Below are 17,835 nucleotides of genomic sequence, written 5' to 3'. Positions count from 1 at the left end.
AGATGGGCAGGGCCAAGCCTAAGCTGGCTGCCTCTCTCCTCTGTAGGACATGGGAATGCATCTTCCCATTTAATTGAGAAATCAGCCTAGGCCCACGCTAAGTAGATTTTCTAAATATAGATTCAAATAAATCTGTGGAAATCATTCGTAATTCCAGACAGAGTTTTATCATCGTTTTTGCAAAAATTGTTTTGGTTGGTTGATGGAATTTTCTTGTTAAAATCCAAGCCAGTCTGAAAATCATTCCTATACGGGAAACACATTTTTCACATTTGAAGGTAACTGCAATTATGTGTGCTGCCAAGGGCTTTGAAATATGGAAATGAGAGGTTTATTTAGTGTGTGGATCAAGCTTATAAACAGCTTAAGTCCTCATTCCTTCTAACATCTTAACAGCTGTGCAGTTTCTTACAAAATATGTTTTATCGTTTCAAGAAATGCTGTTAACCTCGCAGTTTTAAAACTGAATGAACAAGGCCTCTTGGACAAATTGAAAAACAAATGGTGGTACGACAAAGGAGAATGTGGCAGCGGGGGAGGTGACTCCAAGGTTAGCCTCAATGTCACCAAAAGCGGGTAAACAGTATGTAAAGTAATTGGTGCATCTGCTGGGGTTTTACCTGCAACGAAACAGCTTCTCCAGGATCACGGCATTGCCAGTACCTGCAGTCAAAATCTAGGTGTATGCAATTACTGTCAAAGCAAAAATATTTGCATTTGTTTAAGCATCCCAAAGGGAACTCGTAAACGCTCCCTGCTATGAAATCTATCACCAGTTTTCAGAAACCTGCACCTTCTAAAATTGTGATGAGCCTTTTTCAGAGCTTGCTCTTGTGAACAAGCAGTTTGAAACCTTCAGGAGCAAATATCAACTCAGATTTATTTTCTACAATATTGTATGACCCAGAATAATTTCTCAGTGACAGTAAAGAAAATCAGTGCAACTGTCTCCAAGCAGAAATCTAGTGCAGGGTCCAGGCTCAGAGATCCACTATTGACACAAACAGTACTGGTACAAATCATAATTTTTGCAGGGGTATCCAGAACAGGAGGGCAAATTTCAGCTGAAATACCTTTGCATGGACTATAATATCTTACCTGCAAACTCAAATCCATGGTGGTTTCCTAGGCAGAATTGCTCAGAATGTATCATGCAGAAAAGTCCCAGAACTTACATCCTTCTCAGCTGTGGCATTTGCAGCCTTTCACCACCTCTGAATTTTAGGCTGAGGTGGTAACAGTTTCTTATTATTTCTGCATTTCCAGATCCTCTACCTGGCGAGAGCCACTGCTTCCTGGCTTCATCACAGCTTCCTTTTGGGAAACTGGCTTGTGCTGAAAGGAGGCAAAGATGTCAAAGTGAAAGATATGAAAGTGGGGAAGGATAAAGATATTAAAAATGCCCCTTCAGTGCTAGGCAGAGTGTATTAATATTTATTTATGTGCTTGTGTGTGAACAATATATAAGAGAATGCTGCATAGGTAACTGTGCAGGCACAGAGCTAGTCAGATACAGATGATTACATTTAATGGATTTGTCATACACAGTTTATGTAGCTTTCTTTACAATTGCCTACATATATTTTTCTTACTATTTTCTTTCCTCCTTTAGTCATTCTGCTCTTTCATGCTGTGTCCTGGCCTCAGGGACCATCCCTTGGGCTATTCTGCACTCACCCAGAACTGCTGTCCTACTCCTCTTCACTTTGTCTTTGATCCTGCTGCTCTACCTATTTTTCCCCACTCGCCAGCAGTCACAGTTTCAAAAAATGGTCTATATTTTCTGTTGCAAAGTGCATAGGCATATTAGACCTGATAGCACATATGTGCAAGTGGAGCGGACACCAACTTCTGTTAAGAAGGTTGATGTGTGAACCATAAATATCCCATGTTGATACTATTAAAGTAGTACCCAAGTCTGAACTTTTCCATTACTGTGGATGGAGAAGGCATTTAAGTTTTAAAAAGTCACAGGCAGGGAGTCACATAATTAAAATGCCTCCATTTTCTTAAAATACATTCCTCACAAGCCTACTGTTGCTGAAATATGAGAGAAAAGTTATGTAGCAAACCAAGGGTCCTTTTAACTCGCCATCCTCAATTACCAGCCACTGGTGGTCTGAGTCACAAAGCAAGACAAGGAGAGCAGCTCATGGTAGAGGGAAGGGCAGGGCTGCACCAGGGAATATGTCTGGAAGGTGCTGAAGGAGCAAGTTTGGTGTGATGGCAAGTGACAGAAGAAAGGGTAGGGGGAAAAAAATACACAGAAGTGCAGTCCATGGAGAAACAGGGGGGATCTGTGAATGCAGGAGGGAGGCAGGAACATATTTGAAGAGGAGGAACATCATTGAAGCACAGGTGTCAGGCAGGAGTTCATGGTGAAGTAGAAAATACAGTGAGTAAGGCATTGCTAGCAAAGGATGAGGAACATGATGTAGCTCAACCTGTGGTCCTAGGACTACATACAGCTTGCTAGCAGCATTTACCTGACCTCAGGCCTGTTTCTTGCCACAGTTTTTCATAGGCACAGGCAAGTGAGTAGTCATACCTATGCATAAGGACTGCACAGAGAGAGGAGAGGAAGCCTGGTGCTCCTAGAAGGCCCCAGGTCCATCATGTGCCTGCAGTGCCCATGCTGAGGAGGACCAGGCACATCATGGATATGAGTATGCATTATGTACTGCTCAAATTCTGCACTGTAGCAGCATCTGGTCTTGTTGTTTGTTTTTTTTAAACTAGAGCTACTCTGACTCCTAAAGGTGTTAGTTAGCCCTTTGTCATCTCCAAAATCCATTCCCTTGTTCAGAAACAGACTAGTAGTATCTGTAAATTAAAGTCAGTAAGACTATTTTTACTGAATTAAGGGAGCTCTAAATATTTTAATTTTATATGTTATCATTTAATCATCAGTGGAATAAACAGGACACAGTGCACTGTTGTTGCAAACCTGACTACAACCAGCAGGTCCTGAACTAAGGTCTTAAGCATGTCTAACCAATGCTCCTTTTCACTGTGTAAATTTAAAAAGAACAAAACCCGAGCTCTGTTAGCAGCTCTGGTCCAAATTATGGGGCTTCCTATTGTCATGAGCAAAAATAAGAACATCTGTCTTGTACTGAAAGCAATGCAGCACCTAAGCCTTAACTGGTCAAATGTGCTATTACAATTTGAAATTCACCCATCAGCGAATGAGAGTCTAGACCCAGAATAAACTTCTTCATGGTATTAAAGAGGACTATAGAAATCAGGGAGTTTCACGAGAGCTCAGCAGTTCTCCAAGGTTTGTGTTACTCTATAAACTAAGATTTCTCCTACCCCCACTCTGTGTTCTGAAAAGCTCATCTGTAGCCTCCCCAGTTATTGTTCCCTTTAAGGAATGAGCTTCCAAAATTTGGAAAGACAGATCAGATTGTGATCCAGTTTCCAGTTTCCCCCATAAGACTGTGTTGTCAGCCCTGGGTAGCTGACGCTGCCTTCCCCTGCAGCCTAGTGACCTCAGCAATTAAGTGATGTTTGGAGAGAAGGCCAAGGTCCCTCAGTCATTTAAGTGCTTCTGAAAACAGTGCCTCAGATCTCAGCTGTATGCCACAGTACAGCTCATGAGATGATTCTTGTGATGCACAGAGAGGTATTTAAACCCAATTTCTGCCATTATATTCCACAGTTGTGATAAACTTGTGGGCTGAAGGAAGCTGTGCTGGCGAAGCTCTGCTCCGTCTCTGCCAGCAGCCCCCAGGAGAGGACAGCATCCCTTGTTTTTCATTCAGCGGGTGAGGCTGACCTTACACTTAATTAATGGCTCAGCCCTGACTGGGTAATGAAAGTGCTCCTAGAGCATACTTGTGATTGCTTTTTTTAAATCCCTGTCTCTTAAAATTCCGCATTGGTTTCAGAATTGCTCAACGTTGTAATTTAAATGCTGTAACTGCCCATTCATCGTCCTGTACACAAGGAGCTCAGAACTTCATTAATGCCGTTTTAAGGCACTGCGATTTTGCTGAAGTTGCTGGCACCAAATCCAGCCTTGGGCTCTTGAAAAACAGTCCTTCCAACAGAAAGTGGTAGAGGATAGGATGGGAGGAAACAAGTAAGGAGCCGAGTGGCAGAAGGGCTAAGGACATGGTGAGAAGGTGGAAAACCACTGTCCCTGCACCCAGTCAGGCTGTGCCTCTGCTGATTTCAGCACATAGAAGAACAGGGTCTCCTCTGCTCTGCCACGTGGAATTTTTGCAATGTGGCTACATGGGACAAATCCTTCTCCATTTATAAAGGGTAATTGTAGTTAACATTTTTCATACATTACCCTTACATGAATTTGGATCCTGTATGTATATAATAAGGGTGATTCTCAGCAGCTCTGCCAGCTTGCTCTCGTTATTAGTAATTACTAATTCAAGAATCGCCAAACGACTTTAAAAAAAATCTATATTGTCATTTTCTATTGTAATATACAAGACTGCACTAGATGGGAAATTTAATTTTAAATGCTGGATCTATCCTCTGTATATGATTTAAGTACATTATTCTTGCTCATGTACAGTAGACCATATTGATTCTTAGTTCCTGCCCCCTTTAATGTCACTGGGACTATTCAGCAACCAGTGGGCAAGCACTGTAGTAACACATTGTAGTCTCTGAATGTGTGACTGGCATGGTCAAAATGATTTTTATTTGGAGAGGAGATTTTTAAAGAAAGGAAAGATGCCTAGAAAGGCAACTTGCCCTGAAAGCCAAGGTGATGTGGGCATTCATTTCCCTTAAAAGCTGCTGAAAATCTCCTACTAAAATATAAAAACAAACAAAACAGCCTAAAATAAATTAAAAGTCACCATACCTGCAATCACTTCCTGTGACTGCAAGCAGGCATATATGCCAGTGTTCTTAAAAGTGTGAGCTAAAATGTTCCTTTTCAAATTTGCAGCCCTCCAGCTGGGCTTCTCTTACTGTTTTGAGTGTGTACTTTTCCCATCACACCTGGCTGATTTAAACTGAGATTCAGGAAGAGTTTCAGCAAAAATAGTGGAGGGGAGGAACAAGCAACTGGCCTCTGGTACATGACTGGCTATATTTCAGGGAAGAGTAGGAATTGAATTGCCTCATCTATGTTTGCCATTGCTATTGCATTCAGTTATATATTAAAGATAATATGGCAATTTTAAGTATGAAATTGATTGCTTTCCCACCCCTCCAAAAAAAAAAAAAAAAAAAAGAAAGCTGAGACAGTGCAGAAATGATGGTATTAAAAGGACTACAGTTGCAAAGAAATAAAAATCCATGCCTGTATCAAGCTTTGTATACCTGAACTGTTTGTGCTGGGAAGAAAAAATAAAAAACAAAAGGACAAAAGACTGGGAGGCAGGCTTTCTGACTTGTCCCAGCTTACTGCTGGTCTTAATAGTTCATACAGAGCCCTACTTATCACACCATTTTAATCAGTTTAATCTGCAACAGCTCCATAGGCTTCTGACTGTCCATGTGAGAACTGTACCTGGACATCCCCAGTCCTTGCCATAATCAGCCCCGTTACACTGCTGGGATTTGGGAACAGTGAAATTCGGCTTAGTGCCAGTGCATGGCATGCTGCAGATGAGGACTATCCAAATAATATTAACTATTTCACACGTGTACTAGAAGCAAACAGAGGATCATATTGACAGGCAACATGCCAGCAACCCAAACTGCTGCCCACTCCTTTCTCACCTGTGGGACTCTCGCATTCCACTTTCAACCTGCACAACCTGCTGCCACAGAGCCTGAAGGCAAAATGCAAGTTTGAATACTGAAAAAAAAATGAGAAATTCATGCTAGCAGCAGCATATTCCATATGAATTACGTGTGGGGGATTTGAAAAGTGGATGAAGCATTTCCTTTATTTAAAGAGATCACTTGGGAGTACCTGAGAATCCTCTCACCCAGCTGTAGCTGTCAAAAATCATCTTTTTGCTGTGACACTGAGGCTTCCTCAATAGCAAATTTTGGCAGTGTGCTTCATCCTTTTTTAAATATGAAATATATATATACGAATATATACACAAATATGTCTATACATAAGCATTTGAGGATTTCCTGTTAAATAAGTTACAGAGTGTAATTACAAATTCCTTTTCTCTTTCACAGTATCCATTTTGGCTGGCTCAGTTGCCCTGTACTAATTGCCATTTGCACTGCATTCTTTATTTTTATTTTAAGCCTTGAATTCATGAATAGACATTTTAGCAGGGCATGGACTATGGTGCATTATGAGAGATTAATGGTACCACAGGAATCCACTGGTGCACAAGATCAGTCTCTACGCCATCCAGTGCCACCAGCAGCCCACCTATCATGTGCTGTTTCTGTTTATCTGCCTCCTTCTCTGATATATATTGTATTTTCATGCACACCTGAACATAAATAGATACATATATGCCTATCATGTTAAGAATTGGACAGTCAATGGTTCAAAGTGGAAAGCATAGAAAATAAGTCTTAATCATTTGATAGGCTTTTAGAAAACAAACTGCTGCAACTGCATGAGGTGGGGCATTATCATAACACTTTATATTATACACTGAGTTTAAGTAACTTCAGTGTGAACTCATAGTGGTTCATGCTTTGAGGCATTAGAATATGTTTCATCTCAATGTTTAACTCCATTGCATCACCCATGGCAAACGTCCCAAGGAAGATACTCTGAGTAGTAATTAATCACCAGCCTGGGACCCTGAAAGGCCTAGTTGAGTAAGCGAGATGGAAAGAAAAGCTTTGAATTTGGAAACAATGTGGAAACAGGATATGAATATATATGAAATACTGGCTGTGGTGTTCCCAGCCGAGGTCCAGGGCAGTGGCAGTCGGCACCCAGGGTGACAGCAGGTCTGTGCCAAAGGCTGCGGTGACAACCTGCAGAAGCAGCTCCTTCTCTTGCCAGCTTCATTTTGAGGGCAGTAAATGAAATAGCTATGGCCAAGTCATGTTTCTAGCTTGTATGCTTACAAACCAACAATGGATAGAAAACAAGGAAAACTATGTTTATTAAGTCATATATGCAGTTGTATTGTATATATCTCTGAAAGCTATGTTGTTAATGTGTCTAAGCCAATAGTTTTGGGTTCACAGTAATTGCATACCATTTATTTACAAATCTCCCCCAGCAGTATGTGCCTGTTACCTAAAGCGATGGAGCAGGTCCCGGTCGTATGTCTGTCTCTAAACCTGGGCCAACAGTACATGACATAGCACCCACTGTGGCCTCTGCTCTGTCACTTTGCAATGCGATTCTATGTAGTTTTACTTGAATAACATAAAATAACATATATAATGTTATTTATGTTATTTTCCACGTGAAGAACTCCTGTAAACCTTGCCGTTTTGAAACTCAGTGAGGCAGGCGTCTTAGACAAGCTGAAAAACAAATGGTGGTACGATAAAGGTGAATGTGGACCCAAGGACTCTGGAAGTAAGGTCAGTCGCTGCAGTTCGGGACCTACTATCGTGTTCACAAAGCAGTAAAGGGAGTAATGACCAAAATGACTTAGAAGTGAAATAAGCAGCTGTAGACACTCACAGAGCAAATTGGCTTGGCCCCATCTTGATGGGGGTCACACTTTAATTTAAAGAAGCACTATTGCTTTCTGAAGTCTTCAGTGGTATAAATCACCATAAATCAGCCAACGTCCTCCTACATGTTGAAGGCAGCTGTTGGAGAGTTACAAGGCAGAGTTTTTGTCTGGGGGGAAGCAGGTTGGGTTGGTTGTTTCCATCGTGCCTACGGGGGATGTACCTTCCCTGTCTGCTACTTGAGCTTGGCTCCACTCATATCTTCTCCTTTCAGGGCTGGCTAGCCTTATGGTGTCTTTGGACAGGGAGAAGCACTAAGGGGAAGGATTTCCATTTCTTGCTCCCATTAGTGAGGTCTCTTGCTCCTCGAGCAGCCAAGGAAGCCCTAATTTAAGCTTTGGAGTGAAAGGTTTCAATAATTCATAGCTTTCTACAGCTACCCATATTTACCCTAGTCCATTCCCAAACTAATCATCGGAGCTTCAGGGAGCTCATGAGGACAAGCCCAGAAGGAGGTATTTTTCTGGTGCACCACAGTTAGTGCCAGCCCTGTGTTCTGGGAGTCTGAAACATCCCCATGGTGCCTGTCTTGGTGCCAGCTTGTGGTGCCCAGAGCTGAGGGGACAGCATGAGGGCAGTGACTGCTAGCTCTCCCTGCCCTACACATTTTGCTTTTCTTGCAAGCGGTTTGGAGAAAGGAGTGACAATCGTCAAGGGGATGGCAGAACACCCATAAAGCACAGCTAAGAAAGCCTCAACCCACTGTGTCCATTAGATCAGGTCCTTCCCAGTCCTGCCTGCTCCTTGTTCCCAAGCTCCATGTTAGCAATTGCCACCAGAGGAACTGAGTCACCTTCAAGGTATTCAGTCCTTTTAGCCAGCTAAAAAGAGACAGACAAAGCAGAAGACTGTCTATAAGCCCCAGACACCCCTGTACACCCATGGAAATTGTTACTGTGCTGATCTACTGACTGCACAATAAATAGTGCCTCTTTAAATTAAACCCTAACATTGAGCAGAAGTTAACATTTCATACCAATTACAATTGGAAGTTAAGTACTCTCCTTACTTTAGGTAAAGATTATATAGTCTGCTTAAGAATAAAGCTTTATAAGTATCTTAAGGCACAATGCAGTATATGGGAGTCAATCCTGAGAGAGTTCCTTGAGAACTGTGCTAAAATTGCACATGGATTTAAAATCCTAACATACGTGATTCATAACTAAGTAGTGAAGTATAGAGAAATGTAGAACAATCATTTGAAGTATAGAGAAATGTAGAATAATTATTTACAACAGTAAGTCCAAAAAGGTGATCGTTTATAAGATGTATATTTAGTAATTTGCTAAAGAAAGTTATCGTTGTTTTCTAAATTTTAAATAATGTATAAGATTTAATAAATTACTGTTTAAAATTGTACTACTGCAGAGCCTTAGTCCATGGGCATGTTCCAGAACTGTATAATAAAACAGAAAAAAAAAAAATTACAATAATCGGTAAGAGGCAAATATATGGTGATGTGTATGGTACAGTGTGCACTTTCAAAGAAGTGTTTGTTCCAATAACTTGAGCCTCACATGTTATTTTCACCTGTCACTTAAGTAGCAGAAAGTCAGTCTGGATCTTTTGAATTAACATCAATGCCTACTACAAGTGAAATTTGTCTTTTTGTGAACATCAAGCAAAATCTTGTCTGATGTAAATGGATTTCTGGATTCCAAAGCTTTTAAAGAGCTTTGTGTAAATGCAGTTTCATGTCAGTGTTAAAATGTCCCTTAAAGAGGACTGGACGTGTCATTGTTCAATTCTCCAGCTAGTGGAAGTAATGCTTTGCAGTAAGTAAACAATGACATCTCAATATACTCGCAACATACTTATAATACTTTGATGTTGACCAGGAAAACTAGGTGCTTAAAATATATTTTATAGATCCAGATAGGTCAAATTTTGTGAGAGGCATGTAAATGACTGTAATTTAATTTCAGCTAAATGTTGTTATTAATATCTATTTCTGATGTTTTAATGTGTAGCTTGTGCTGCAGGGGTCTGGATGCCGGGGTTAACTGTGTCACTTCTGTTTCCCCAGGACAAGACGAGTGCCTTGAGTCTCAGCAACGTTGCTGGAGTCTTCTACATTCTGGTTGGAGGCTTGGGCTTGGCAATGCTGGTGGCTTTGATAGAGTTCTGTTACAAGTCCAGGGCAGAGGCGAAGCGAATGAAGGTGGCAAAGAGTGCACAGACTTTTAACCCAACTTCCACGCAGAATACCCAGAATTTAGCAACTTATAGAGAAGGTTACAACGTATATGGAACCGAAAGTATTAAAATTTAGGGGTAGGACTTAGGGCCTACTACAGTGAGTGGGTGATGCATCTTGTACCGCAGTGTTGTGACATGTCTGTCTAGTGGTGCTTGCTTCTAAACAGAGCTTTATATTTTGGAAAACTTCAGTGCAAAGTGGTTCAGTTTTTTTGGCTGCAGATGTACAGCATACTATTCTATGTTGCTAATAGACATCTGCATTGCAAGAAAATTTTAACATAAAAAATACATTTATAACAACTAAATGTTGTTCAATCAGTTGGGAAATAATTGGTATTTGAAATATCCAGAGGGACAGTGTTTAATTACTTGATTGGCCAGTCTGTTCTCTTAAACATTTGCACTCTACCGGTGACAAATTGCTGTAAGCTTTTATTATTCTCTGTTGGCCCTAACTGGGACTTCCGTACATTGAGGATTTAGGATAGGCAATATCACTGAACCATAGTTAACCTAATGGAAGACAAGGCACTGTTACAAGAAGTCTAAATGTTGTTTTACCTTCTCCTCCTCCTCCCCACCCTGCTCCTCACCCTCCCTTCGATACATGTTTTATGCTAATTGTGTGGCTTTTTTTTTTTTTCCCCACACACAATATTCTGCTTCAGGTCAAGCTTTGTCCACCATAATAACAACCAAAAGTCACTAACTAGTGAACAGACTTTGATTATTGTCCCAGCTTTCAGTAATGTGCTTGCTTGGCTCAGGACTCATAGACATTCACGCAGTGATTTCAGACCAAAATGCTGATATTGCTGAGCTGCATCCTGCGTAGTTCCCCTTAGTAGGTGTGTAGGGATGGTTTACCAATGCATTTGGTCTCATCCATGCAGTGAGCAGCTTACTAATCATTAGTCAAATCAACTCCCTGACCTTTGGAAATGGTATGTAGCAGCACACTGAGCTTCTAAACATAATTTTTCCATAGGTTCTAAGCTAAACTGGCTGCTTTGTAATAGAGGTGTGCCAGTCCCCTGCCCTCTCAGTGCTACCTCAAGCTCCCTCCCCTTGCCAACAGCAAGCCGCACCTCTCCTCTTCTAACAAAACTACCTTCTCCTAAAATCACAGGACCATCCCTATAGTGGAAGTAAGAAACAAAAATTAAGTGAAAGGAGATGAATAGAAATGTTATGTTGCCACCTAGAAAAATTTTCAGAGGAAACAACTGGAGATGCAATTACTATTTTCTATTTATTATTTATATAGCGCTGGAGTACACGGCGCTGTACAATAGGTGAAGTGTGCCAAACACATAACAGGTCCCTGTCCCGAGGAGCTTACAGGCTAAAGGCACAGCCGGTACAATACCGAACCATACAGTACAGAGCAGACACAGAGTGAGCAGAGCATGGTGTTTGAGCATGGTAGCTGGAGCGCTGCAAGGAATAGGTGGGTCCTCGGGGGGCGAGGGAGGGGGCTTGGCGTGCGCTGACTGGGGAGCTTCCCAGACGTGCTGTCGCGGTGTGGTTTTCTTTGGTTCCCTGTTGTACAAGAAGTCATGACCCTGGGTATACGTCAATTGTAATAGAGCCTGATTTCGCCGCATAAAAAATATCTCAGCTGTGCACTTAGTTCACTAGTGAAAATGTGAGGCATGGAAATAAGCAAGAAAAAGGCCAAACCTCCAGAGCACAGCACGTGAACACCACTGAGAGCATCCCCAGCCTAGTATAAAAACAATGCATGCATATCAAAGCAAGGAGCTCCAGTGATAACACATGACAGCAATCCATTTTTATAAGCAAACCCAAGGTATATTGACAATAGTAAAGTATAGTTTTTTACTGTTCTCGCTTATCATGAGCAATGCACTGTTCAGCAGCAAAAGTCCCAGAAAGCATATTTCTTGTCAAGTTTACAAAGCAAAATGCATCCAAAATATAGTCCTAAAGAAAAAAAAATAAAAACACAAAGCTTTCATTCAAATACTGACCTGGCCCAAACTGGCTTTCCAAACTAACCCTGGCATGACTTGAGTTCCCACCCAGTGCTATGATTACAGTACAACAAACGCTATTATTATACTTGCGGAATTTATTTTACCCTTACTGTCTTCTGCACTTAAAAATAAGGGCTAATTCAGTTTTGTCTTCTAAGAAAAGAACCTAAGTACCTTTCTCTAAAGTTTGAGTTTTTGTGTGATTTTTTAAAACAGAAAGTTGAATTCTTACAGGAGAAAATATATTTTAAAAGCCAACATTTTATTTAATTGAAAATTGATGTTTGGGCCAGTGGTAACTTCTGATAACATTTTAAAAACATTTCAGGGTGCAGGCATTTAAAAACTTTTAAAAAAAAATACTTAGGAATTTTAAGCAGGTATTTATAGAATTCAGAAATTCTTAATTTTCCTTATCTTGTTTGTTGTAATAGTTACCTGAGAAAATTTTGAACCTCACATAGAAGAGCTTATTGGCTTATTATTGAGCTTATTATTATTGGCAGAGCAGGGCCACCTGTGGGGCTCATACCCACATGGGTCATAAACCTCTGCCAGCCAACAGCAGGACAGAGTTCACAGCAGTCTTTACACATACTTCTGCAGAAATATGTCTGCATTTAGCACTTCAAAACCTCTGATATGTTTATTTATCCAAGGAGTAAAGGGATCATATTAGGACTAAAACTCGCTAATACGGAAAGACACTTGGCAGTCCTAACCTGCATGAGTAACCAACACGCTGATTTTTAAGCTGACACCAAAAAGTTTTAACAGTTTATGTGTTAAACTGATACAAAAAGGCTTAAATAACCCACTTGAAAATTAATATTCATTAACATATTTTCTTCTTCTAATTTAGTCCAGTAGAAAGTAAGTTGCCTCAGGGAAATTAACCCACTGTGAGGCAGCAAAAAATGGAAAAGTAGGACTAGTACGCATGCATGTGATAAAGATGTTCAGATGGAGGGTTATTGAATCTGCCCTTGGCAGGGTAGGAGATGTGTTGTGAAGAGGGAGCGATCCCTTCCTCTTCTCCATTTTCCTGTATCAGCACTAAGCCCTTAGCATGCCAGTCAGCCTGATAGCCTGGGAACAGTGTGGAGCCCAGCTCCCCTCTCTGCAGCTGTCCCAGAGAAAAGTCCTGCTGAGTTCCTCCCATCAGACCCATGGGTGTGAAGGGGATTATCCCAGGGATGCCTTCCCAGCTACCACCACACGGCTTCTCCCTGGGCCGTGAGGCGCACCAGCCAGCTTCCAGTTCCATTGCCTTCTCTTGCTCTCCCAACCCGTGCTGTTCATAATTGACCAAATTAACTACAAAATTTACCAGAAAGACAAAAAAAAAAAAAAAAAGTGAACTGCTAACAAGGCCAAATTCTAGAGGATGGCTCACTAAACGTGTAATCTATTTATTTTGACTTATATACTTCCAATTCAACATAGAAAAAAAATGAAAGTTCATCTTCAATATCTGTGTCAAAGACATCTCCAGGTGACCCAGGTACTTAAGTCTGAACAACAAAGAACCCACACAACTGGGATACTTGTACTGTATAGACTGAGGAGGTCAGCTTCCTAAATTCCCATTTCCCAGTAGGAACAGGACAGTCAGTGTTTTCAAGTGTTTAAGTCAACAACTAGTTTAATCAAGACTAATGATATTAATCTGAAAACTAACACTATTGCTTAGTTTGGAAACTAACACAGTTAACTGTTTACACTTAATGCATAGAGACTTCCACAACTTTAGTAATATTCACAGTAGATATCAAGACTTTTCCCTCTCATCCCAGCCTCTCCTGTAACCACTTCTATAGCCAGGTCATAAATCTGAAATTGTAACAGCAATTAAACACAGTATTAGCCTGGCTCATTACCCGTAGCTTAGTTTAAAATAAAACACAGAGACATATCTGGTTACTTTGCTTTATGGCACCTTCCTGAGTACAAGTTTGACCTGCTCCTGCTGACTTTGTTGACTGTCTGGGTTGTTTCCTGCAGTGTGTTGCTGAGCTGTTGTTAATCTGTACCGTGAGAAGAGAGGAATTGCCTTATTGCAGCTTTTTCTGTTAGTCCATGGAAGGCTGCTGAGAAATTGTTCATTATTCTCTTTTTTTTCCTTTTTTTTTTTTTTTTGGTAGATCCCTTTTTACTGTCTTTCTGTCCTAAGTGTGTTGTCAATGGCCAGAAAGCTTTACAGACTGAGCTAGAAAACCATCAAGCTTTGCATAACTCACTCATCTCATGTAAATTTAAGTTCTTTCTCGGATTTCCCATTAGCAAACAGATAGCTGATCAAAGTGATGGAGAGATGCTGGTACACAGTGATGACTTGCTGGGAAATTTAACCAAATCAGCTGTCCCATTTCCAGCCTAGTCTGCATTGTGATCTGATCTGGTCTCTCATCCCTCCCCAAAACTCATGGCTAAAGATCTTTTCTTGCCATTGACCAAACCATGTTCTGTGCATTTCTGCAGGCAGCAGAACCTTGACATACATTTGCAGTAGGACTGTGGACATGCACCATGTGGAGTTTCACCACATTGCATTGTGTCTGTGCTTTGCAAATGCAGTTTTTTATTTGCTGCTGGGTGTAGTTGAAGTTTTTGTTATTCAGCAGAACTCTGTATGGGCCCAGGTCCCCACTCACTCATTATCTATTTCTCCCTTTTGATATCTAGCTGTTGAGTTAGTTCAAGATATGCTGGGTAACAGTCCCTGCCACAGATTACTCTGGCAGCAGGGAGACTTTTTAAAGGATTACTATGGACATTGTAATTGACGATTAACAAGGTTTTTCCAGCTGAAGGGGAATGCCATAATGCACTCTTTAAGCTGGGGTCTTATTCTGAATTTTTTACAGTAATTGATCGGGGAAGATGCTCTTATATCCATATCCTGCTGTGCGATAAAGGCAGCTGTACTTTGGAGAGTTTGTTTTTGAAGGAGCCAATAACAGCAATACAATATTAGACTGGTGCATTTCATAGAAGTGCACCCAGAAACTGTGGAAACATTTGGGAGTTTTAAGGAATCTCCCTCATCCCAGTTTAGGGCATACTGATACCTTGGAAGGAGAAACCGGGCTCAGAGGGACAAAGACCTAAATGCAGAGATCAGTAATAAGGCAAATAAAATGATTTCATAATGTTTCTTATCCCTTTGCTCCTATGTGAATGAACCCTACTGCCTCTCTCTTTTCCAATCACTATTTCAGATTACATCCCTGCACACCAGTTACAAGCATTAGTTGAATAGACTATAGCTTCAGCTGGCTAGAAATCAGAATTCCTCCACTAATTAGTATCTTATCACAGTATCTTTGAAATCTGTTTCAACACAGTGTAGTTTGGGTGCCTGATATTCCAGGTATCCTTTCTGCATTGGTTGACCCTAGACACCTCCCCTGACTTCAACCATCTAGAAATCATTCAGTCTAAGCTATTTCTATTTTAATGGGAGAGCTCTTTTAGATTAGTTTGCTGATTTTTGGATGGCTGAAGTTAGATGAAATAACTATAAATATTTTTTTCTTCTGTTTGAGGCAATCAGTCTCTAAGATAATTTGTTTTGATTTACCTGAAGGTAAAGATTTTGAGGTAGCATTTCTTTAAACCATCATGTGGAAAGTTTAGACCTAATGTTAAGAACTATAGAAAATGTATTTTCTCTCTATAAACTACATTGCCTTTGAAAGTTCCCACCTTCCCTAATTATAGGAAAATATATATATGAAAAGATATTTGAGAATGGATGCATTATGAGTAGAAGTAATAATTTATTTAGATTTGGTCCATGGAATTATCACAAAGACAGCTATAGCAATTTGTAAGCAATTTTCAGTAGTTTTATTTTATCTTGAAATACCTAGTTGAAGGTTTAAGACTACAAATGCCTGTGCATGATTTTATTCAAAGGTGCTAATGCTTTCAGGTTCATGAAAGGTCTTATTGAATGTAGTTTGAAGTAGTTTAGTTGAAGGTATTCCCTATTCTGTTAATTTCTTGTTCAAATCTGGAATTTATATTTAAATTGATAATTATTAATAATCATAAACTTATTGTAATAAAATTTACCCTCAGAGTTTCTAGCCTTTTTCCCCTAGTATGCATAAATGCTATGTATTTTACATATATGATTATTATTTTTAAAGTTAATATGAAAAAATGCAGATGTCTAAAATTTAATATTTTGGTGTTTGTTGTGTCCTGGTTTCTTGAAGGGCAGAAATGTTCTAACACTTTTTTCTTTTCTCCTTTTTTTTGTTTTTTTGTTTTTTTGGGTTTTTTTGGGGTGACAGCTTACCTTTTCTGAAGCCATAAGAAACAAAGCCAGATTATCCATCACGGGAAGTGTGGGTGAAAACGGCCGCGTATTGACTCCCGACTGCCCGAAGGCCGTGCATTCTGGAACTGCAATTAGACAAAGTTCAGGATTGGCTGTAATTGCATCGGACCTACCATAAAAACCAAAAAAATAATTGAGTGCCTTAATCAAACTGTGTTGGTGACTGATGGGAACACAGCACAGACTGTAACGACATGGGAGTGTCATTGATGAACTAATAATTTGGCTGAGAAAGGGAAGTACGTCCAAATGCGCCAGACATCATCAGCAACAACGTGTGCATGAGCTCAGCTCGGAAACCCAAACTCAGATTTTATATCAGGAAAATTCATAACTTAGTTTTGTTGGGGGGAGGGGGCTGGGAAGGGTGTATTAACAGCAACAAATTTCACTTGAGTGGACTTAAAACTAATAAGACTTGCCAACTTAGCGCATTAAACTGTGAAGAACATGCTCAGAAAGGACAACATTTTGGTCTTTGTCTTGACAAAGAGAGAAAAATAGCTATAGAAGTCAATGAACATGCTAACCTGTGTCTCCAGAACATCAATATATACAATGGAAGAATATTCAGCTGTTCAGCTGTAGAAATGAATCACTAAACTGTGATAAGAAAATAATAAATATGTAAATCCTGTGAAAAAAATAAAGAAATTATTTACATTTTCTTTGAAAAAAAAAAGGAGGAATATTGAAACATGCTTGCTTTTTAACTGATGTAAATTCGGTAGAGGACAACACAATTCTTTTTTCTAACCATCTTAGGGAACAATTCATTGCAATAATTGATATAAAATGCCATCACTGTAATAAAATTCAGAGACTTTTTTTTTATAAAAGTTGTTGGTCATCCTCTTGTTTGCTGTTACCTTCATTCTGTTCCATCATTCCGTGTTCCACAGATTTGCATCTGTCTAATACAAGAAAGAAATGAAAAAAATGTTTAGAGTACATCATCAGTCTGCAGTGTAGAATCAAAAGAGACTACGGGTCACTCATGTTACAGATATTATTTATAATCTTGTTCTGTGTAAGAAACTGTGGTTTTTGTACCCACCAAAAAGAATAAAACAACAAACGTTCTTATAATATCGACAGAGCTTGAGTTGTTTTCTGATCATTAGGGACCATTAGTTATGTCATCTGGAGAACTGAACAAGATTACTCCAGGATGCAGGACCTTATCTTATACAGTCTGGGTGCCTGCGCATTCATGAAGTGCTTTGAAGTCCTTAGAGAGGCGGAACTCTGAACTGCCAAAGTGCCATCATGATTATTCTGTAGGTGTTTTGGTACTAGTCATTAAAGTTCTTTCTGATAGGTTAGGGAAGCATTTAGTAATAGTGTCTGTCCTCTGGGGGTTTCAAGGGATGTGGTACTAGGGAGCAGGAAAGTAAAGATGATGTTTTTTCAAAATGACTTGATACATACAGTGTTCATGGTACCCAGCGATCTCAGCTTTCATCATCCAGCCTTTCAGTGACAGGTGAGGGAAATGCTACCAGGCATCGTTTGAATAAAATCCAAATGTCTACAGGATTAGGCATGTCTGTGGGTGCAAAGTTGCAACAATTCTTTACTCGTGATCGCTATTCCCCTTGGCCATGCTAGACACCGGAGTGGTCTCCAAATCCAAGCCATTACCATCAACGTAACAGCTCCATTTCAAGGCCCAGACTGTAA

At 40.1% G+C, this 17,835-nt stretch overlaps 1 protein-coding gene across 7 annotated transcripts in view; it reads left to right on the top strand.

Moving 5' to 3' along the window:
- The window catches only part of GRIA4 (glutamate ionotropic receptor AMPA type subunit 4), a 225,517-nt gene extending 208,273 nt beyond the window's left edge, over window positions 1-17,244 (top strand). The window contains exons 14-17 of one of the 7 annotated variants that reach the window (XM_040544138.1): window positions 7,329-7,443; window positions 9,626-9,760; window positions 11,069-11,251; window positions 16,106-16,208. In XM_040544138.1, the coding sequence (XP_040400072.1) occupies window positions 7,329-7,443; window positions 9,626-9,760; window positions 11,069-11,203 (385 nt within the window). In that variant the 3' untranslated portion in view covers window positions 11,204-11,251; window positions 16,106-16,208. Of the gene's footprint in view, window positions 1-435; window positions 551-7,328; window positions 9,392-9,625; window positions 9,874-11,068; window positions 11,252-16,105 lie in introns of those variants that run through there. The other 6 variants (XM_040544140.1, XM_040544136.1, XM_040544137.1 and 3 more) reach the window with 6 other exon arrangements.
- Window positions 17,245-17,835: the final 591 nt, after the last annotated feature.

This window comes from Cygnus olor, chromosome 1 (genome assembly GCF_009769625.2).
Source record: "Cygnus olor isolate bCygOlo1 chromosome 1, bCygOlo1.pri.v2, whole genome shotgun sequence".
Classification (NCBI taxonomy): Eukaryota; Metazoa; Chordata; class Aves; order Anseriformes; family Anatidae; genus Cygnus; species Cygnus olor.
Note: the sequence above shows the minus strand (reverse complement) of the source record. Positions and strands in the feature narration are given on the sequence as shown.